This window comes from Stegostoma tigrinum, chromosome 10 (assembly GCF_030684315.1).
Source record: "Stegostoma tigrinum isolate sSteTig4 chromosome 10, sSteTig4.hap1, whole genome shotgun sequence".
NCBI classification, from domain to species: Eukaryota; Metazoa; Chordata; class Chondrichthyes; order Orectolobiformes; family Stegostomatidae; genus Stegostoma; species Stegostoma tigrinum.
The window spans coordinates 831,983-855,767 of record NC_081363.1 but is presented as its reverse complement, the minus strand read 5'-3'; the positions used below and the strand labels follow the sequence as shown (position 1 = coordinate 855,767).

At 47.3% G+C, this 23,785-nt stretch overlaps 1 protein-coding gene across 1 annotated transcript in view; it reads left to right on the top strand.

Annotated features, from left to right (window-relative positions):
• mlh3 (mutL homolog 3 (E. coli)) overlaps positions 1-23,785 on the top strand; it is a 33,357-nt gene that overhangs the window by 8,652 nt on the left and 920 nt on the right. The window contains exons 4-11 of the mRNA XM_059649410.1: positions 4,130-4,234; positions 4,329-4,401; positions 5,080-5,151; positions 13,587-13,695; positions 14,478-14,640; positions 16,808-16,831; positions 17,337-17,415; positions 20,847-20,998. Coding sequence (XP_059505393.1) covers positions 4,130-4,234; positions 4,329-4,401; positions 5,080-5,151; positions 13,587-13,695; positions 14,478-14,640; positions 16,808-16,831; positions 17,337-17,415; positions 20,847-20,998 — 777 coding nt within the window. The remainder of the gene's footprint in view (positions 1-4,129; positions 4,235-4,328; positions 4,402-5,079; positions 5,152-13,586; positions 13,696-14,477; positions 14,641-16,807; positions 16,832-17,336; positions 17,416-20,846; positions 20,999-23,785) is intronic.

Below are 23,785 nucleotides of genomic sequence, written 5' to 3'. Positions count from 1 at the left end.
ATAAGATATGATTTGTCTAGGTAGCATGCAAAAATAATACTTTTCACTATCTCAATGATAAATCAAATCAAATTAAAAACAAGATCACACAGGTGTTGAATCAGGTATGGTGTCAATCAGAGACCGGGTCAGGTACGGGGTTCGGAAAGAGACCGGGTCAGGTACGGGGGTCGGAAAGAGATCGGGTCAGGTACGGGGGTCGGACAGAGACCGGGTCAGGTACGGGGGTCGGACAGAGACCGGGTCAGGTACGGGGGTCGGAAAGAGAACGGGTCAGGTACGAGGGTCGGACAGAGACTGGGTCAGGTTCCGGGGTCGGAAAGAGACCGGGTCAGGTACGGGGGTCGGACAGGGACCGGGTCAGGCAGGGGGTCGGACAGAGACCGGGTCAGGTACAGGGGTCGGACAGGGACCGGGTCAGGCACGGGGCTCGGACAGGGACGGGGTCAGGCACGGGGCTCGGACAGGGACAGGGTCAGGCACGGGGCTCGGACAGGGACCGGGTCAGGCACGGGGCTCGGACAGGGACCGGGTCAGGCACGGGGCTCGGACAGGGACCGGGTCAAGTATGAGTCAGTGAGGGATTGGTTCAGGTATGGAGTTGGTGAGGGAATGGATCTGATATTTGTTCACTGGATTTGGACGTTATTGGCTGGGCCAACATGTTTTTCCCATCTGCATTTGCCCAGAGGGTATTCAGAAGTGACCCACGTCGCAGTGCGTTTGGAGTCACATGGATGTGAGACCAGATAAGAATGTCAGTATTTCTTCCCTAAAAGACATTGTTGAACCCAAATGGGTTTTTCCAACAATTGTCAGTGGCTGCAAGGTCACAGTTAAGCAGATGTTCACCTGCACATCTGCCAATGTGGTATACTGCATCCGCTGTACCTGTGTGGCCTCCTCTACATTGGGGAAACAAAGCAGAGGCTTGGGGACCGCTTTGCAGAACACCTACGTTCGGTTTGCAATAAATAACTGCACCTCCCAGTCACGAACCATTTCTACTCCCCCTCCCATTCCATAGACGACATGTCCATCCTGGGCCTCCTGCAGTGCCACAATGATGCCACCCGAAGGTTTCAGGAACAGCAACTCATATTCCACTTGGGAATCCTGCAGCCTAATGGTTTCATCTGCAAATTAAACAAAGAGCAATCAGGCAGATCACCTGGTATATTGGGGCCAGTAGGTCAGGGGTCAGAGACAGCTAGTAGGGCAGGGGTAGCCAGTAGGTCATGAATGAGGGCCAGCCGGTGAGTCAAGGGTCAGATGCAGCTGGTAGGTCAGAACAACAATGCAGAGACAGTAAGAATTGCCCGATGCTGGAGTCAGATAACCAGAGGGTTGCAGTGAGAGAGAGGTTCACTGAGGTCTTTCCAGAGGGAGGACCCGAGTGAATCTCTCTCCCACTGCAACCTGCTGGTAATCTCTTCGGCCCTGAAAGTCTTTGAGCAAAATCTCCCCCACTCCAGCCTCATCCCATGACCAACCCTCCCTCTCATCCTGCCTCCTTGACCTGACACAACCTGTCTGTCTTCTCTCCCACCTGACTGACCAATCCCCACCACTCCCTACCTGCACTCACCTATCACAATCCCACCTGCCTTCCCCAGACCCACCTTTCCACTCTCTTATTTATTTCTGAGCTCCCTAACCCCTCTCCCATTTCTGAAGAAGGGTCCTGACATGATGCCACCCGAAGGTTGCAGGAACAGCAACTCATATTCCGCTTGGGAACCCTGCAGCCCAATGGTATCTACGTGGATTTCACAAGCTTCAACATCTCCCGTCCCCCCACTGCGTTTCAAAACCAGCCCAGTTCGTCCCCGCTTCCCTAACCTGTTCTTCCTCTCACCAATCCCCTCCTCCCACTTCAAGCCGCACCTCCATTTCCTACCTACTAACCTCATCCCGCCCCCTTGACTTGTCCGTCCTCCCCGGACTGACCTATCCCCTCCCTACCTCCCAACTCCGCTCACCTCTACTGGCTCCATCGCCACCTCTTTAACTTGTCTGGCTCCACTCTACCTTTGAGTCAGAGAAAATGGGTGACATTCTTAATGAGTACTTTGCATCGGTATTCACCAAGGAGAGGGACATGACAGATGTTGAGGCTAGGGATAGATGTTTGCTTCGTCTAGGTCAAGTTGACACAAGGAAGGAGGAAGTGTTGGGTGTCCTAAAAGGCACTGAGGTGGACAAGTCCCCAGGTCCGGATGGGATCTATCCCAGGTTTTTGAGGGAAGCGAGACAGGAAATAGCTGGGGCCTTAACAGATATCTTTGCAGCATCCTTAGACACGGGTGAGGTCCCGGAGGTCTGGAGAATTGATAATGTTGCCCCCTTGTTTAAGAAGGGCAGCAGGGATAGTCCAAGTAATTATCAACCGGTGAGCCTGATGTCAGTGGTAGGGAAGCTGCTGGAGAAGATACTGAGGGATAGGATCTATTCCCATTTGGAAGAAAATGGGCTTATCAGTGATAGACAACATGGTTTTGTATAGGGAAGATCATGTTTTACCAACTTAATAAAATTCTTTGAGGACGTGACAAAGTTGATTGATGAGGGAAAGGCTGTAGATGTCATATACATGGACTTCAGTAAGGCATTTGAAAAGGTTCCCCATGGCAGGCTGATGGAGAAAGTGAAGTCGCATGGTACTAGCTAGATTGGTAAAAAATCTGGCCAGGCAACAGGAAACAGAGAGTAGTAGTACAAGGGGGTTTCTCAAATTGGAGACCTGTGACCAGTAGTGTTCCATAGGGATCTGTGCTGGGACCACTGTTATTCATGATATATGTAAATGATTTGGAGGAAGGTGTAGGTGGTCTGAATAGCAAGTTTGCAGATGACACGAAGCTTGGTGGAGTAGCAGATAGTGAAGGGGATTGTCAGAGATTACAGCAGAATATATATAGATTGGACAGTTGGGGAGATAAATGGCAGATGGGTGTTCAATCCTGGCAAATGCGAGGTGATGCGTTTAGGAAGATCTAATTCAAGAGCGAGCTACACAGTAAATAGAAAAGTCCTAGGGAAAATTGATGAACAGAGAGATCTGGGTGTTTAGGTCCATTGTTCCCTGAAGGTGGCAACGCAGGTCAATAGGGTGGTCAAGAAGGCATACGACATGCTTTCCTTCATCGGATGGGGTCTTGAGTACAAGAGTTGGCAGGTCATGTTGCAGTTGTATAGGACTTTGGTTTGGCCACATTTGGAGTACTATGTACAGTTCTGGTTGCCACATTACCAAAAGGATGTGGATGCTTTGAAGAGGGTGCAGAGGAGGTTCACCAGGATGTTGCCTGGTATGGAGGGTGCTAACTATGAAGAGAGGTTGAGTAGATTAGGATTATTTTCATTAGAAAGTTGGAGATTGAGGGGGCACGTGATTGAGGTCTACAAAATCATGAGGGGTATAGACAAGGTGGGTAGTAAGAAGCTTTTTCCCAGAGTGGGGGACTCAAGTACTAGGGGTCATGAGTTCAAAGTGAGAGGAGGAAAGTTTAAGGGAGATATGCGTGGAAAGCTCTTTACGCAGAGGGTGGAGGGTGCCTGGAACAGGTTGCCCGCGGAGGTGGTAGACGCAGACACGTTAGTGTCTTTTAAGATGTATCTGGACAGGTACATAGATGGGTGGGGAGCAAAGGGATACAGACCCTTAGAAAATAGATGACAGGTTTAGACAGAGGATCTCGATCGACGCAGGCTTGGAAGGCCGATGGGCCTGTTCCTGTACTGCAATTTTCTTTGTTCTAACTTCTCCTCTATCCATCTTCAATCCTCCTCCCCCTCTCTCCCTATTTATTTCAGAACCCTCTCCCCCTCCCCCTTTTCTGATGAAGGGTCTGAGCCCGTAACGTCAACTTTTGTGCTCCTAAGATGTTGCTTGGCCTGCTGTGTTCATCCAGCTCCACACTTTGTTTCCATAGTTAAGCAAACTTTTTATTCCAGACTTTGATTTGAATTTGAATTCCACAATTCTGCCATGGTGGACTTTGAACAGAGGTCTGTAGAGCAATAGCTCTTTGTTGTGGGTTACTTTACCACTATCAGTCAGTGCATTGGGATTCTGGGTGTGTTGAAACATGCAAGATATACACTTTTTGTGGCTTTGGTGTTGTAGGTTGCCGTTGATGTTAGCAATGACCAGGCTGGCAGTTTGGCAGTGAAGATTCACAACATCCTGTTTCCTTATCGCTTCACCAAAGACATGATTGGCTCAATGCAGGTAAAGGAGCTCTTGGCAGTTCTAGGTGAGTGAAATGTTGTTTAGTCGCTGAAATCAGGCATTCCTATCAACCCTGTTTACCTTATTCTTTTAGGTGCTTAACCAGGTGGACAATAAGTTCATTGCTTGTTTGATAGAAACAAGAACCAATAGAGAAGCACCAACAGGTGAGTGAGCCTTGATCAAACATGAAAAGAAGGAGACAAACTGTGTACTTCTGGTCAGGTCAAACTTTCAGAATCTGGAGTCAGGATATATCATACAGTCATAGAGGTTTACAGCATGGAAATGGGCCCTTCAGCCCAACTTGTCTATGTACCCAGTTTTCTCAGAAGGGTATGTGCGGGGAATGTCTCAGACGGGCAGCGCAGTGGCTCAGTGGTTAGCACTGCTACCTCACAGCACCAGGGACCTGGGTTTGATTCTACCCTCAGGTGACTGTGTGGAGTTTGCACATTCCCCCTGTGTCTGTGTGGGTTTCCTCCCCCATTCCAAAGATGTGCAGGTTAGGGTGGATTGGCCAAGGTAAATTGTCTGTAGTTTCCAGGATGTGCAGGTTAGGTGGACTAGTCATGAGAAATATGGGGTTTTGTGGTGAGGGCAGGGGATGGGTCTGAGTGGAATGCTGTTTGGAGGGTCAGTGTGGACTTATTGTGCTGAATGGCCTGCTTCCACACTGTTGGGATTCTATGATTCTATGTGTGTCTAAAAGGCCATGTGTAGGGAGTGTTTCAGGGCAGAGGTGTGTATGGGAGCATTTCGGAGGGGTGTGTATGGGGATCGTTTCGGTGGAGGGACATGGGGAGGTGCTTAGTTTGTATCTAATTAAATGTTTTGTGCTGCAGGGGGTAATCTGCTGGTGTTGGTTGATCAGCACGCAGCTCATGAGAGAGTGCGTTTGGAACAGTTGATTTCTGGTGAGCATGCTGAACAGGTTCTTGCGCCAGGATTTCATATTCCGATAACTACTCCAGCCCATGATTCATAGCATTGAATTCTGCAAAAGCTGTGGTCGGGTGGGCGGCCAGAAGCAGCATGATCAGCGCTGAGGGAGTGCCACATTGTTGTAGAATCAGTGCTGCACTGTCGGAGGGTCAGTACTAGAACAAAGAACAAGCAAAATTACAGCCCAGGAACAGGCCCTGCGGCCCTCTAAGCCTGTGCTGATCCAGATTCTCTATCTAAACCTGTCGCCTATTTTCCAAAGATCTGTATCCGTCTGCTTCCTGCCCATTCAGGTATCTGTTGAGATACATCTTAAATGACGCTGTTGTGCCCGTCTCTACCACCTTTGCTGGTAACACGTTCCAGGCACCCACTACAGACCCCATAACTTGCCTCCTTTGAGTGGGTCAACCCTTTCTCGAGTTACCCTCTTGCTCCTTATGTACGCATAAAAAGCTTTGGGATTTTCCTTGACCCTGTTTGCTAAAGATATTTCAAAGAACAAAGAAACCTACAGCACAGGACCAGGCCCTTCGGCCCTCTAAGCCTGCGCCGATCAAGATCCTCTCTCTAACCTGTCATCTATTTTCTAAGGGTCTGTGTCCATTTGCTCCCTGCCCATCCATGTACCTGTCCAAATATATCTTAAAAGACGCTAACGTGTCTGCATCTACCACCTCCGCTGGCAACGCGTTCCAGGTGCCCACCACCCTCTGCGGAAAGAACTTTCCATGCATATCTCCCTTAAACTTTCCTCCTCTCACTTTGAACTCATGACCCCTAGTAATTGAGTCCCCCACTCTGGGAAAAAGCTTCTTGCTATCCACCCTGTCTATACCCCACATGATTTTGTAGACCTCAATCAGGTCCCCCTCAATCTCCATCTTTCTAATGAAAATAATCCTAATCTATTCAACCTCTCTTCATAGTTAGCACCCTCCATACCAGGCAACATCCTGGTGAACCTCCTCTGCACCCTCTCCAAAGCATCCACATCCTTTTGGTAATGTACACAGAACTGTACACAGCACTCCAAATGTGGCCAAACTAAAGTCCTATACAACTGCAACATGACCTGCCAACTCTTGTACTCAATACCCCGCCCAATGAAGGAAAGCATGCCATATGCCTTCTTGACCACCCTGTTGACCTGCGTTATCAGCTTCAGGGAACAATGGACCTGAACACCCAGATCTCTCTGTTCATCAATTTTCCCTAGGACTTTTCTATTTACTGTATAGTTCGCCCTTGAATTTGTTCTTCCAAAATGCTTGACCTCGCATTTGCCCGGATTGAACTCCATCTGCCATTTATCTGCCCAACTCTCCAGTCTATCTATATTCTGCTGTAATCTCTGACAGTCCCCTTCACCATCACCTACTCCACCAATCTTAGTGTCATCAGCAAACTTCCTGATCAGACCACCTACACCTTCCTCCAAATCATTTACATATATCACAAACAACAGTGGTCCCAGCACAGATCCCTGTGGAACACCATTGGTTACAGGTCTCCAATTTGAGAAACTCCCTTCTACTACTACCCTCTGTCTCCTGTTGCCCAGCAAGTTTTTTATCCATCTAGCTAGCACACCCTGGACCCCATGTGACTTCACTTTCTCCATCAGCCTGCCATGGGGAATCTTATCAAATGCCTTACTGAAGTCCATGTATATGACATCGACAGCCTTTCCCTCATCAATCAACTTTGTCACGTCCTCAAAGAATTCTATTAACTTGGTAAGACATGACTTTCCCTGCACAAAACCATGTTGCCTATCACTGATAAGCCCATTTTCTTCCAAATGGGAATAGATCCTATCCCTCAATATCTTCTCCAGTAGCTTCCCTACCACTGACGTCAGGCTCACTGGTCGATAATTACCTGGATTATCCTCGCTACCCTTCTTAAACAAGGGGACAACATTAGCAAGTCTCCAGTCCTCCGGGACCTCACCTGTGTCTAAGGACACTGCAAAGATATCTGTTAGGGCCCTGGCTATTTCCTCTCTTGCGTCCCTTAAAAACCTGGGATAGATCCCATCCGGACCTGGGGACTTGTCCACTTTAATGTCTTTTAGGATACCTAACACTTCCTCCTTCCTTGTGTCAACTTGACCTAGACGAAGCAAACATCTATCCCTAACGTCAACATCCGTCATGTCCCTCTCCTTGGTGAATACCGATGCAAAGTACTCATTAAGAATGTCACCCATTTTCTCTGACTCAGCGCATAACTTTCCTTCTTTGTCCTTAACTGGGCCAATCCTTTCTCGAGTTACCCTCTTGCTCTTTATATATGAATATAAGGCTTTGGGATTTTCCTTAACCATGTTTGCCAGCAATATCTCATGTCCTCTCTTAGCCCTCTTAATCCCTTTTTTCATATTTGCTCTACATTCCAGATATTCTTGCAAAGCTTCGTCTGTCTTCAGTCGCCGAGACCTATATAGAACATATAGAACATTACAGCACAGTACAGGCCCTTCGGCCCTCGATGTTGTGCCGACCTGTCATACCGATCTCAAGCCCATCCTAACCTACACTATTCCATGTATGTCCATATGCTTATCCAATGATGACTTAAATGTACCCAAAGTTCGCGAATCTACTACCGTTGCAGGCAAAGCGTTCCATTCCCTTACTACTCTGAGTAAAGAAACTACCTCTGACATCTGTCCTATATCTTTCACCCCTCAATTTAAAGCTATGCCCCCTCGTGCTCGTTGTCACCATCCTAGGAAAAATGCTCTCCCTATCCACCCTATCCATCCCTCTGATTATTTTATATGTTTCAATTAAGTCACCTCTCAACCTTCTTCTCTCTAATGAGAACAGCCTCAAGTCCCTCAGCCTTTCCTCGTAAGACCTTCCCTCCATACCAGGCAACATCCTAGTAAATCTCCTCTGCACCCTTTCCAAAGCTTCCACATCCTTCTTATAATGCGGTGACCAGAACTGTACACAATACTCCAAGTGCGGGCGCACCAGAGTTTTGTACAGCTTCACCATAACCTCTTGGTTCCGGAACTCGATCCCTCTATTAATATAAGCTAAAACACTGTATGCCTTCTTAACAGCCCTGTCAACCTGGGTGGCAACTTTCAAGGATCTGTGTACATGGACACCGAGATCTCTCTGCTCATCTACATTGCTAAGAATCTTACCATTAGCCCTGTACTTTGCCTTCTGGTTACTCCTACCAAAGTGCATCACCTCACACTTGTCCGCATTAAACTCCATTTGCCATCTCTCAGCCCAGCTCTGCAGCTGATCTATGTCTCTCTGCAACCTACAGCATTCTTCGTCACTATCCGCAACTCCACCCACCTTAGTGTCGTCTGCAAATTTACTGACCCATCCTTCTATGCCCTCATCCAGGTCATTTATAAAGTGACAAACAGCAGTGGACCCAACACCGACCCTTGCAGTACACCACTAGTACCTGGTATCCAGGATGAACATTTCCCATCAACTACCACCCTCTGTCTTCTTTCAGCAAGCCAATTTCCGATCCAAACTGCTATATCTCCCACAATTCCATTCCTCCGCATTTTGTACAATAGCCTACTGTGGGGAACCTTATCGAACGCCTTGCTGAAATCCATATACACCACATCAACCGGTTTACTCTCATCTACCTGTTTGGTCACCTTCTCAAAGAACTCAATAAGGCTTGTGAGGCACGACCTTCCCTTCACAAAACCGTGCTGGGTATCCCTAATCAATTTATTCTTTTCTACATGATTATAAATCCTATCCCTTATAACCTTTTCCAACACTTTACCAACAACTGAGGTAAGGCTCATTGGTCTATAATTACCAGGGTTGTCTCTACTCCCCTTCTTGAACAGGGGAACCACATAGCTATCCTCCAGTCATCTGGCACTATTCCCATAGACAATGTCGAGTTAAAGATCAATGCCAACGGCTCGGCAATCTCTTCCCTGGCTTCCCAGAGGATCCGAGGATAAATCCCATCCAGCCCAGGGAACTTAACTATCTTCACCCTCTGAAGGATTTCTAATACCTCTTCCTTGTGAACCTCAATCCCACCTAGTCTAGTCGCCTGTATCTCAGTATTCACCTCGACAACATTGTCGTTGTCTGGAGTGAATACTGTTGAAAAATATTCATTTAGCGCTTTCCCTATCTCATCTGACTCCACACACAACTTTCCACTAGTCTCCTTGATTGGCCCTAATCTTTCTTTCGTCATTCTTTTATTCCTTAAATACCTCATGTATGCTTCCTTTTTTCCCTTGGCTAGTCTCACAATTTCACCTGTCATCCATGGCTCCCTAATCTTGCCTTTTCTATTCCTCATTTTCACAGGAAAATGACTCCTTTTAGCCCTCTTAATTCCTCATTTCAGATTGGTCCTACTTTCCCGATAATCTTCCAAAGCTTCGTCTGTTTTCATTCGCCTAGCCCTTACGTATGCTTCCTTCTTCCTCTTTTCTAGTCTCACAATTTCACCTGTCATCCATCGTTTCCTAATCTTGCCCTTTCTGTCCCTCATTTTCACAGGGATATGTCTGTCCTGCACTCTAATCAACCTCTCTTCAAAAGCCTCCCACATATCAAATGTGGATTTACCCTCAAACAGCCGCTCCCCATCCACATTTCCCCAGCTGCTGCCGAATTTTGCTACAGTTGGCCTTCCCCCAGCTTAGCACTCTTCCTTTCGGATCATTCTCGTCTTTGTCCATCAGTATTTTAAAACTTGTGGAATTGTGATCAGTATTCCCAAAGTAATCCCCTAATGAAACTTCATCCACCTGGCTGGGCTCATTCCCCAACACCAGGTCCAGTATGGCCCCCCTCTTGAGTTGAACTATTTACGTACTGCTCTATAAAACGCTCCAGTATGCTCCTTACAAATTCTGTTCCATCTAAACCCCTAACACTAAGTGAATCCTAGTTAATGTTGGGAATATTAAAATCTCCCATCACCACCACCCTGTTGCTCCTACGCCTTTCCATAATCTGTCTCTATAGTTGTGCCTCTATCTCATGCTCCCTGTTAGGAGGCCTGTAGTACTGCCCCCACATTGTTACTGCACCCTTCCTACTTCTGGGCTCTGCCCAGATTGCCTCACTGCTCGAGTCCTCCATGGGGCCCTCCTTCAGCACAGCCATGATGTCCTCTTTGACAAGTAATGCAACTCCTCCACCCCTTTTACCTCCCTCTCTATCCAGCCTGAAGCATCTATATCCTGGGATATTTAGTTGCCCATGTTGCCCTTCCCTCAACCAAATCTCAGTAATAGCAATAACATCGTACTCCCAGGTACTAATCGAAGCCCTAAGCTCATCTGCTTTACCTATTACACTTCTCGCATGAAAACCAATGCACCTCAGACCATCTGTCCCTTTGCGTTCATCATCTGCTCTCTGCCTACTCTTCCCCTTAGTCACATTGACTTCACTATCTGGTTCCTTACAGGCTTTAGTTACTAACTCTTTACTGTCCACTAACCTCCTCATTTGGTTCTCACCCCCCTGCCACATTAGTTTAAAGCCTCCCCAACAACATTAGCAAAATGAGCCCCTAGGACATTGGTTCCAGTCCAGCCCAGGTGTAGACTCTCTGATTTGTAATAGCCCCACCTCCCCCAGAACCGGTTCCAATGTCCCAAAAATCTGAGCCCCTCCCTCCTGCACCATCTCTCAAGCCACTCATTTATCCTGGCTATTCTTTCATTTCTCCTTTGACGAGCACATGGCACTGGTAGCAATCCTGAGATTACTACTCTGAGGTCCTTCTTTTTAACTTGGCTCCTAACTCCCTAAATTCTGCTTGTAGAACCTCATCCCGTTTATTACCTGTATCATTGGTGCCTATATGCACCACAACAGCTGGCTGTTCCCCCTCCTCCTTCAGAATGTCCTGCAGTCGATCTGAGACATCTCTGACACATGCACCTGGGAGGCAACATACTATTCGGGAGTCCCGTTTTCGACCACAGAACCGCCTATCTACTCCCCTTTCAATTGAATCCCCTATGACTATCACCCTTCCACTCTTTTTTTCCCGCCCTTCTGTACAGCAGAGCCAGCCCCGGTGCCATGAACCTGGCTCCTGCTGCCTTCCCCTGGTGAGCCATCTCCCCAGCAGCATCCAAAACGGAATACCTCTTTTGGAGGGAGATGACCGCAGGGGACACCTGCACTGCCTTCCTGCTCTTTCTCTGCCTTTTGGTCACCCATTCCCTTTCTCCGTCAGCAATCCTAATCTGCAGTGTGACTGATTTGTTGAACGTGCTATTTACGACTTAGCATCGTGTATGCTCCAAAGTGAGTTCATCCACAGTGCCAGAGCCGTCATGCAACAAGAGCTGCACCTAGACGCACCTCCTGCACATGTAGGAGTCAGGGACATCAGCCACGGGTCTGAGATCTCCTGCCATTTTTACCCTTAAACTTTGCTTAATCCTACTATAATATCAAAGAATAGATTAATGAAGTGAAAATATTTTTACCAATCACTCTACTTACCACGATAAAAAAAAGAAAATGCTCACCTTATCAACACACCACAAGAGTCTTTTTTTGGTTAGAGGAGGAGGGTGGGTGGGAGACACTACACATGTAGTGTGATAACAAGGTGTAGAGCTGGATGAACACAGCAGGCCAAGCAGCATCAGAGGAGCAAGAAAACTGACATTTCAGGCCTAGACCCTTCTTCACGCATAGTGTCTCAGATTTAGCCACTGCCCAAATGTATCAGTTCAGTCGCCTTCCTAGAGCACAATTCGATCGCTCCCACTCTGCTCCGCTGCCCAAAAGAACAACTTACCTTCCCAGCAGCCCCCAGTCCTCGCTCTCACTGCTGCCGCTGCAGCTGCAAGAATGGAGGCTGCTGGGAAACTTACATCCTGGCAACCCCGTGGTCCTCACACTCACCGCTCCCGCTGCTGCAAAAAGTACTGAGGGGGTGGGCACTGTCGGAGGGTCAGTGCTGAGGGAGTGGGCACTGTCGGAGGGTCAGTGCTGAGGGAGCGGGCACTGTCAGAGGGTCAGTGCTGAGGGAGTGCCACACTGCCGGAGGGTCAGTGCTGAGGGAGCGCCGCACTGCCGGAGGGTCAGTGCTGAGGGAGCGCCGCACTGTCGGAGGGTCAGTGCTGAGGGGGTGCTGCACTGTCAGAAGGTCAGCACTGAGGGAGTGCGGCACTGTCGGAAGGTCAGCACTGAGGGAGTGCCGCAGTGCGTTCATTTGCATGTAATGTACCGGTACCAATGTACCATTGGTTCTGTACAGTTTCCGGCAAAACACTAAACCCTGCACATTCCCCTCCAACTAAATGTAACTTGTTGTTCTGACCTAACGCAGTGTAGAGCTGGAGGAGCACAGCAGGCCAGGCAGCATCAGAGGAGCAGGAAAATTGATGTTTCATGTCAGGATAACAAAGCGTGGAGCTGGATGAACACAGCAGGCCAAGCAGCATCTCAGGAGCACAAAAGCTGACGTTTCGGGCCTAGACCCTTCATCAGAGAGGGGGATGGGGAGAGGGTTCTGAAATAAATAGGGAGAAAGGGGGAGGTGGACTGAAGATGGATAGAGGAGAAGATAGGTGGAGAGGAGAGTGTAGGTGGGGAGGTAGGGAGGAGATAGGTCAGTCTGGGGAGGACGGACAAGTCAGGGGGGGCGGGATGAGGTTAGTAGGTGGGAAATGGAGGTGCGGCTTGAAGTGGGAGGAGGGGATAGGTGAGAGCAAGAACAGGTTAGGGAAGCGGGGACGAGCTGAGCTGATTTTAAAATGCTGTGGGGGGAGGGGAGATGTTGAAGTTTGTGAAGTCCATGTTGATACCATTGGGCTGCAGGGTTCCCAAGCGGAATATGAGTTGCTGTTCCTGCATCCTTTGGGTGACATCATGTCAGGACCCTTCTTCAGAAATGGGAGAGGAGTTAGGGAGCTCAGAAATAAATAAGAGAGTGGACAGGTGGGTCTAGGGAAGGCAGGTGGGATTGTGATAGGTGAGTGCAGGTAGGGAGTGGTGGGGATTGGTCAGTGAGGTGGGAGAGAAGACAGACAGGTTGTGTCGGGTCAAGGAGGCGGGATGAGAGGGAGGGTTGGTCATGGGATGAGGCTGGAGTGGGGAAGATTTTGCTCAAAGACTTTCAGGGCCGAAGAGATTACCAGCAGGTTGCAGTGGGAGAGAGATTCACTCAGGTCCTCCCTCTGGAAAGACCTCAGTGAACCTCTCTCTCACTGCAACCCTCTGGTTATCTGACTCCAGCATCGGGCAATTCTTACTGTCTCTGCATTGTTGTTCTGACCCACCGGCTGCCCCTCACTCATGACCTACTGGCTATCCCTGCCCTACTAGCTGTCTCTGACCCCTGACCTACTGGCCCCAATATACAAGGTGATCTGCCTGATTGCTCTTTGTTTAATTTGCAGATTGCTATGAGAGGATGCCAGATGCTGCTGGTCAGAGGAGGCTGTGTAGCTCAACTGTATGTCCCCCAATGGAGCTCAGTTGCACCCAGGATGAAATTAGGCTTTTACGGTTAGTGAGAGCCTGATGGAATTGAGAACCGCCAAATTGTTTGTGTCTGTTTGCTGAGGATCAGAGCAGAAAGACCATCATTTCCCTCTTCTGTGCTGCTGAGAAATCAGGCTACACTGTGGCTGAGCAGCTGTTAGGAAGCAGGAATGGTGAGGGGCCCAACAGTTGTGCTTGATCTACTGAGTGTCAAGTGATTTCATGACATCCCAATATCTCACCAATTCCTTCTTCAGTATTGCCTGAGGAACTTGCACATTTACTGATTGGCTGTTTTCCAATGATGGGAGAACAGCCAGGCCTCTGTTGCTCAGCCTTTCATGCTCCCTTTGGCAGTTACTGCCCAGTTGATGGGACAGCTCTCTCCTTGGTCAGTGGACGTTTTACCTTTGACTGGGCAAGTGGTCAGGGGTTTCTCTACCTAGTTAAAGCATCTGCCTGGTTGAGCGTAATCTACCTAATCATTGGGTTTCTCTATGCCTGGTCGGTATGGGATCTCTACTTGGACAGGGTGATCTCTGCCTTGTTGGGCAGGCTCTATCTGGTCAGGTTGGAATGTCTTAACCTATTAGTGGTGCCAGTCAGTGTCTTCTTGATGCTAACTCAGCAATGATTGGAAATGAAAGCAAGATCTCTTGACAAATGGGATATGGAATTGGCCAGCACTGGGCCATTGGTGAGCAGTGGGTCTGGTCAGCACTGGATCTCTGGCCAGGACTGAACCGGTGAGCATTATGTCATTGATTGAAGCAAGTTTCTGATCAATATTTTCTGTATATTCCCAGCAGGTTGTACAGGAAACAGCTGGAAGCTGCTGGGTTGCAGGTAGAATTTTGTGATGCCAAGAATCCTGTGATATTGATCAAAAAGGTGCCGGCCTGTTTTATAGAAAAAGAAGCCAATGAAGTTCGAAGAGGACGGCATCCGGTCACGCAGACCATCCTGAAGGCAAGCAGCTTCCCTTGTTCAGACCCTGCCCTTCTGTACAACAGGAGGATAAGTTGAACTGCATCTTATGCGGGGGTTGGACTGCTGGTCCCAGAATGGGAAGTCATGAAGAGAACCTGTCCGTTAGCCATATTATAGAAAGGATAAACCACCACCTCAGTAGGGGAGCAAATCCCATCTACATTGCAAAGAGCATTGTATTCCTTGGCTCACCATCATTACACCAAGTGTTTGATGTTGTCCACATCTCCTGCCAGTCAGTGCTGTGTTAGAGGTTGTAGTTTGATGAGAAGTGGGCTTTCAGGAACCAAAATTAATTGATGAGGCTAGTTCCCTTCAAGGTGCAGAATCCCTGCTGCAGATCCATAGCACTGACTCCTCCTCCCCACCCCCAGCACAAACCTGCGTACTGCATGATTCAGACCTTATAGATTGCTCTGGGGACAACAACAGGTACATGTTGCATTAATATAGTACTTTGAATGTCATAACTGACTCAAAGTGGGGTCTTGGTTGGATGGTGAGAATGTGGTGCACAATGATTCCAATAGCATGAGTACACCTAGATGTGGTATTCACAGACAGCCAGCCTCTCCTCTTACCACACATTGGAGCAATGCCCCTTGGTCTGTACAACTACACGTGTTTCAAATAATGCTTTTAAACAGCATTCAAAGGAGGAGAATATAGGGACAGTTAGGCAAGTATTCCAGAGATTATGGTTAAGAAGAGCAATTAAAACCAGAGATGTACAAGAGGATAGGGCATTGGAGAGTTTATGGGGCAGAAGTAGAGCAGGATATGGCCAGGGAGGGATCTGTAAAGAAGCAGGAGAATGTTAAAAAATCAAGGCATTACTTACCAGGAGCCAAGGAGATAAGCAAGCATGGAGGTGATTGGTGAGCAGGACTCAGTGTGAGTTTGTAAAAGAGGCAGCACAGTTTTGAATCACTTTAATTTTACAGATATAATGTGGGAGGAAACCAGGAGAGCATTGGATATGGTTGAAAAAGCATGAATGAGAACTTTAGCAGCAGACAAGTTGAGGAAGCTATTTCAGTAACTCTGAGGTCAGTGACTTAGCATCTGAGAGTACAGACCCTGAGCTTTCAACAGGCCCCAACTGTGCATCCACAGCCTGAAATGTCCTGAGGCACAGCCATGTGCTACCCAGAATTCACAAAGTTGAGGCAGGTTGTTTGGAGGGCTATCGATGAATGAGAGGTATATAAGGGGTTATTGATGTCTGTGAGTGTTTGGGGGTGTTGATTACTGAGAGGGTGTTACAAGGACATACTGATTCTGGAGGTTCAGGGGAGTACTGATGTCTGTGTGTTTGATTGTTATCAATGATTGGGATTGGAGGGGGGGCATTGATGACCGAGGGAGGCTTATTGATGATTGGGTTTGCAGGGTTATTGATGTTTGGGGTTTGGGTAGATATTGATTTGTGAGTGTTTGAGAATGATCAATGATTGGAGTTGGGGGGGTTATTGATTGGTGAGTGTTTGAGGGTTATCAATTATTGAGGTTGGGGGAGTATTGATTGTTGAGTATTTGATGGTTATTAATGATTTGGGGCTTGGGAGCACTATTGATTGGTGAGTGTTTGAGGGTTATCAATGATTGGGGTTGGGGGGGGATATTGATTGGTGAGTGTTTGAGAGTTATCAGTGATTGGGGTTGGAGGGGTTATTAATAACTGTGGTTTCAGGGGCTATTGATGCCTCTGGGGTTTCTGGGTATATTTGAAAACCAAAAGAATTGTGGATGCTCTAAATCAGGAACAAAAACAAAGTTTCTGGAAAAGCTCAAAGATAGTAGGAACTGCCAATGCTGGAGAATCTGAGATAATACGGTGTAAAGCTGCATGAACACAGGCTAAGCAGCATCAGAGGAGCAGGAAAGTTTGACATTCTGAGGAAGGGTCACTGGACCTGAAACGTTAACTCTGTTTTCTCCTCCACAGATGCTGCCAGACCTGCTGAGCTTTTCCAGCAACTTTGTTTTCGTCTTGATTATGAGGAAGGTTTGTCACAGAACTATTGTCCCTCCTGATGTCAAATGTCCTCCCTACATTTGTTGTTCCCAGTTTCTAATATTCCTTGTTTACTGTGAGTTCCCTTGTCTCTGAACCACCTTTTTCATGGTGTTTTCACATTTGCAGGAGTTCTTTCAGGAACAGATTGAGGTGAGTGCTCAAAGTCTGAGGTTATCAAGACACAGCGTGTGATCCTACAGAATGACTTTTCAGAAGAGTTGGTGGCCAGCGTGTCTGCAGTCAGAGGATGGAGAGGCTGCCGAGTCTGGGGGAGGTGAAGGGAGCCCAAAAAGGCCAATTGCTTTGTTTGCGGGTGTAGTGCACCTGGGAAGATGCGAGCGAGTCCAGGAAGAGGAGAAGATCCATGTTGTAGATGGCTGGGTAAATACTGGGAGTGGGGTTGGTGGGTACAAGGGGGTGAGTCCCAAGTCAGTTTGGGGCAGGAGAGTGAATCTAGTGTTGTGGCCGCAGAGTTCCAGGTTGAAGGGATGGTGGTAATGTGCAATTGGATGTGTGCCAGGGAGGACTTGGTGGGCGAGCCCTGGGTTGTGGGATTGCCAGCCAACTCTGGAAGAGGGTCTGTCTGTGTTTTTCAGTCTCCCGGTGTTAACTTACTGACAGTAAACCTGTTGACTCTACTCCACCCCTGCTGCAGATGTTTCAGTCAACTGGAGGATTCCAAGGTGTGCTGTCACGGACAGTGCTGAAGGTATTGTCCTCACAGGCCTGTCATGGTGAGTTTAAACAGACATTTAACAATCTACTCTGAGAAATGGAGCAGCCGAAATGGACTGTGCTGCTGTTTCAGTTCCATTGAGCCTCCTCTTGCCTTTCATCTTTTAACCCCATCAGCATTGCCTTCTAATGTTCCCTATATCAGTGACCACTTCAAAAACTACCTCATTCTGTGTAAAGTGCTCTAAAGTCATGTCTGGTTTAGCCAGCATTAACCACAGCAAAGTTTATTCAAACAACAACTAAGGTAGAAATAGACATAGCTAGTGGTGGCTGTATGAATGCAGGGTTTCTTTCTAATCTTTTCTACCCTTGTATGTTTACCAGCTTCTCCTTTAAATCCATCTAAATTTTGGAGCAGCACAGTGGCTCAGTGCTTGGCACTGCTGCCTTGTCGTGCCAGGGACCCGGGTTTATTTGACCTCAGGTTGTGGATTCTGGATTCACTGGTCTTTTAGGGAGGGTAAATCGCTGGTCATGCAGGCATTGGAATAATCTAATGCCAAAAATGACTTCTAGAGTTTCTTTTCCTCTTTGTGCACTGTTCATTTCTGCTTTGTCTAAAGATCTTGATGCAAAAACTATTGCCTCCTGTTCACCATTGGGTAAGATGTGAGAAATGACTACTGCCATTCCATATATTGATGCTTCACAAGAAGTTGCTACAGTAACCAGCTCGACTGGTAGTACTGCTGCTGAGCCACTCTTGCTGGTGAACATTGAGAATCCCCACCCAGAGTTCATTTTGTGCCCTTGCCATCCTCAGTGCTTCCTCAAAGTTTCATTCAACATGGAGGAGTACAATTCATCAGCTGAGGGAGGACGATACGTGGCAATCAGCAGAAAGTTTTCTTGCCCATGTTTAACCCGAAACTGCAAGACTTCCTAGGCTCTGCAGCCAATATTGTGGAGTCTCAGGTCATTGCCCTCTTGATTCCTGACCCCTCTGCTGAGTCTGTTCTGCTGGTGGGTCATGACATATCCAGATGGTGTCTGGAATATGGTCTGTAAGGTAAGATTCCATTAATGTCAAGCTACTGCTTGACTAGTCTTTGAGACAGCTCTCCCAATTATGGCACTAGCCCCCAGATGTTAGAGAGGAGGACTTTGCACGGTTGACAGGGCTGTTTCTGCAGTTGTCTTTTCTGGTGCCTAGATTGATGCTGGGTGGTCTGTCCGGTTTCATTTCTTTGAGACTTTGCGGCGATTGGTATAACTGAATGGCTTGCTGGGCCATTTTAAAGAGCAATTAAGAGTCAGCCACATTGTTGTAGGTCTGGAGTCACATTTAGGTCAGACCAGGTAAAGATGACAGATTAAAAACCTAAGAACTGCCAATGCTGGAAATCAGGAACGAAAACAGACGTTGCTGGATAAGCTCAGCAGGTCTGGCAGCATCTGTGAAGAGAAATCAGAGTTAACATTTCAGATCCAGTGACCCTTCGTCAGATCTGGAGATGGCAGATTTCCTTCCCTGAAGGGCATTAGTGAACCAGATGGGTTTTTCTGACAGTCGACAGTGGTTTCATTGTCACTAGTAGATTCTTAATTCTAAGTAGTTCTTTTTGGAATTCTGTGGAAGGATTTGAAATTAGCTGAGTTTCTGGATTAATAGTCTAGTGATTAAACCACTAAGCTATCTCCTCCCCTTTTGCTGTGAACTAGGAGATTCACCATTGTGCTGGTTGCAATTATAGAATTTGAAACTGTCGACAATTATGAATGACTTTGGTGAAATATGCTTGGATAGGATTGTTATGAATTTTTGTTCAGAAGTTTTGGAAACCAGCATCTTTGGCTGTACAAAATTTCCATGCAAGTGTAAAAGTCATCCCGCTCCTGCCTATTCGTGTCCAAGTCTCCACCTCTACCTGAAGACATTTCCTTCATTTTGGGTAGTCATTACACAGCGTTTCTACAGGGTAGAGCATATTACAAGCGTCTGCTGCACTGTGTACCTTTTCTATGGAGGTTGTTCTTTTTGTTTCTGCTGACTTGTTCATTGCAGCAATAGTGTCTTTTACGTATTTACTTTTTATCAAAGTACTTCTGAGGTCGACAGTGAGGACCATAGAACTGTACAGCACAGTACACGCCCTTTGGCCCACCATGTAGTGCAAACCTATTACCCTACTAAGATCAATCTATGCTGCATACCCTACATTTTACTATCCTCCATGTGCCGATCCAAGAGTCACTTAAAAGTATCTGAATCCAGATAGAAGATCTGGATTGGCACAGGCTTGGAGGTCCTATCCTTGCTTCTCAACCTTAAGTAAGCTTCCTTCTTCCTTTGATTAGGCGTGCCACATGTCTTGTCATCCAAAGTTCCTTCACTTTACCATCCTTCCCTGCTTGTCCTGGCTTTCAGTTTCCATCCTAACTCCCTGTAATCACTTTTCAGGTCCTCATCCTGTTTCCTAGCTATGTTATTGGTTCTGGTGTGTACCACGACTTCTGGCTGCTTTCCCTCCCACTTAAAAATCCTGAAGACTCGTCCTGAGACATACCTGACCCTGGCACAAGAGGTAATATACTGTTCATAGATAGAATCCCTACAGTGTGGGAAACAGGCCCTTCAGCCCAACAAGTCCATGTTGACCCTCAGAGCATCCCAGCCAGACCCACCCCATATAGCCCACTTAATCTACACAACCCTGAGCAGTATGGGTAATTTAGCATGGCCAGTCCACCTAGCCTGCACATCTTTGGACTGTGGAAGAAAACCAGAGCACCCGGAAGAAACCCACGCAGACACGGAAAATGTGCAAATTCCACAGACAGTCACCCGAGGGTGGAATCATGCCAGGGTCCCTGGTGTTGTAAGGCAGCATGCTTACCACTGAGCCACCGTGTGCCCCATCCGGGGGTCTCGCTCAGAACCACAGAATCTTCTGTCTGTTCTCCTAACCATTGAATCTCCTATCACTATTGCAATTTACCAGGATGTCGCCTGGAATGGAGGGAAGGTTTTACGAGGATCAGTTGAGAGAGCTAGGGTTTTTTTCTTTAGAACGACGAAGGATGAGAGGTGACCTAATAGTCGTGTACAAAATGATCAGAGGTTATAGATAGAGTGGGCAGTTAGGGACCTTTTCCTAGGGTGGAGGTAGCTATTATAAGGGGGCATAGTTTTAAAGTCAGTGGAGGTAGATTCTCTACTCTAGAGAGTGATAGGGGTGTGGAATGCAATGCCAGAGAGGGTAGTGGAGTCAGCCTCAGTAGGGGCATTTAAGTGGCTATTAGATAAGCATATGGATGAGAGTATAAGGTAGGGGTGGAAGTTAGATAGACTTTAGTGTGCCATCATGGGCCAAAGGACCTGTACTGTTCTCTTGTTCTAGGTTACCTCTTACTGTGAGTAATCCCTGTCAATAGATCTGATTCTCCACATCCTGTCTAACTGTGGTCTGTCATACGATGTTGGCAGGTGCTGTGAAATTTGGTGACGTACTCAATGTGGAAGAATGTAAAAGCCTCATGGACTCACTTGCTGGCTGTGACCTGCCCTTTCAGTGTGCTCATGGAAGACCCTCCATACTACCTCTGGTGGATCTGGATCACCTGGTGGTGGAAAAAGAGGTAGGACATTTGGGGAGTTCTACTTTCAGTACTCTACACACACAAGCAAAACATAGTGGAGCTGTAACATCCATGAGCTTTAAACTTTCATTCCCCACTACCACCTCCAGCCATTCCCACTGCCCACCATCAGGATGCAGTGTTTGTGGTGTCATCCTCTTCCAAGCCACACACCATCCTGACTGAGAATTACTTTGCCAAGCCTTCACTGTCATGGGTCAAAGTGCTAGAACTCAAACTCTGCCTAACAGCATCTTCACTGCATGAACTGCACCAGTGCAAGGATGCGCATGCACACCGTCCCAAAGGGTATGGTGTATGAGTTGTAAATGTTGTCCTGGCAGGTAGCTGTAGTAATGCTCCTCTATCCCAGGGCCTGCAGTGGTTCAAGAAGGAAGCTCGCCATCATTTTTTCCAGAACAATACATTCTAGCCCAGGCAGTGACACCCACATCCCCTTTGAAAGACTAAAGAATAAATGGCAAACCTTTTCCCTGTATGATTCACATCAGCAGATGACCTAGCTTCTCCTTGTGGTGTTATAAGTTTTGAGGTTGTTGAGGTTACTTGGCTTGCCGAGCTGGTTTCTTGTTTTGCAGACAATTTGTTACTATGCTTGGTAATATTCTCAGTGCAGGCTCTGATGAAGCGTCAGTGTGTTTTCCCGCCTGGTTTTTAAACTCTGTAGTCCATTGCGATGGATTGCCTCACTTCCGGTTTTCCTTTGGATTTTTTGGATATCCATTATCCTTGAAAACCTGGAAGAGGTATTCCTCCTCCTCTTGGCGTAGTTCCGTGTTGCTGCAGTGTGTTGTTGCCCTTTTAAACAGTGTTCGCTTTACGTGCGCTGGGATGGTTACTATTGAAGTTCAATACCTGGTCTGTGTGTGTGACTTCCCAATGTACTGTTGTTTGCAGTTTACCATTTGTCTTGCGCTCTACCATGATGTCCAGGAATGGGAGTTGTTTGTTCTTCTCCTCACTGCTATGAGCCTGGAGATAGGTGATCCCATGGGTGTCCCGTTGATGTCCAGTATTGGACCTATGCCTGACCACCCACTTCACCTTCAACAGCCAAACATACAAGCACATCAACGGGATACCCATGAGATCACCTATCTCTGGACTCAGCAGAAGCAGTGATGCAAAGACTGGAAAAGACTGCCCTTCCGCAAATCCAACTTAAACTATGGATACGCTACACAGATGACACCTTGGTCACCATTAAACGGACCATATTAGAAGAGACACAAAAACTTATAAACAGCACCCTCACCGGAATAAAGTTCACCAGAGAGGAGGAGAAGAACAAACAGCTCCCATTCCTGGATGTCATGGTAGAGCGCAGGACAAATGGGGAACTGCAAATGAAAGTACACCAAAAAGCCACTCACAGAACAGGTACTGAACTTCAATAGTAACCATCCCAGCACGCACAAACGAAGCTGCGTGCAAACACTGTTTAAAAGGGCAACACCACACTGCAGCAGCATGGAACTACAAGAATAAGAATACTTCTTCCAGGTTCTCAAGGATAATGGATATCCAAAGAATTAGATCAGAAGATGCGTATATGAACAGCTTCAGAAAGATTCTACATGCCCGACACACTTATCACACTCCCCTGTATCAGAAACACGTCAGAACTCACCACAAGACTTCTACAACCGCTGGGCATCAGAGTGGCACACAAGCCCACATCAACCCTATACCAACTGCTCACCCGAAGTAAAGACGCACTCCCTGCCATGAAGGGGACCAGTGTCATCTGCAAGATCCCCTGCAGAAACTGCGGGAAACGCTACATCGGTCAAACAGGAAGGAAACTAACAAGAGTACATGAGCACCAACTGGCTACAAAAAGACAGGACCAGTACTCACTCATCTCAATCCACATGGACAAGGAGAACCACCACTTCAACTGGGACAACACCAAGATCCTGGGACAGGCTGGGCAGAGACAGCACGAGAATTCCTGGAAGCATGGCACTCCACGAAGCATGCCATTAATAAACACATTGAACTCGACCCCATGTACATTCCACTGTGGAGGAATCCCAGAAGTGAGGCAAGCCATCGCAACGGACCCCAGAGTTTAAAAACCAGGCGGGAAAACACACTGACGCTTCATCAGAGGCTGCACTGAGGATGTTACCCAGCACGGTAATGAAATGTCAGCAGAGCAATGAACCAGCTCGGCGAGCCAACCAACCTCAACACCCACAACCCGAGTTACAAATCTACTCCAAAACCTGTTAAGTTTACTGTGTATTCTGTTCTGTCTGCTTATGTTCAACCTGCAAGGTGTGTATATAGAACATTACAGCACAGCACAGGCCCTTCGGCCCTCGATGTTGTGCTGACCTGTCATACCGATCTCAAGCCCATCTAACCAACACTATTCCATGTACGTCCATATGCTTATCCAATGATGACTTAAATGTACCTAAAGTTGGTGAATCTACTACCATTGCAGGAAAAGCGTTCCATTCCCTTACTACTCTGAGTAAAGAAACTATCTCTGACATCTGTCCTATATCTTTCACCCCTCAATTTAAAGTCCACAGTAGGTGTAATTAGCAGAAAATAGATAAGCTGTGCCATTAGAGAAACCAAGAAAACCAAACACCACCACAGAGGGGGATGGTAGGTATAAGGGAAAATCAACAGTCTGAAGTTGATAAATTGTGTTCCTATCGTAATTCTGTGGGGGAGGGGGGAGGAGGAGGAGGAGAAGGGATAAGGAATTGGGTTGGAAACTGTCCATCTTAGTGAGGCATGAAAGGG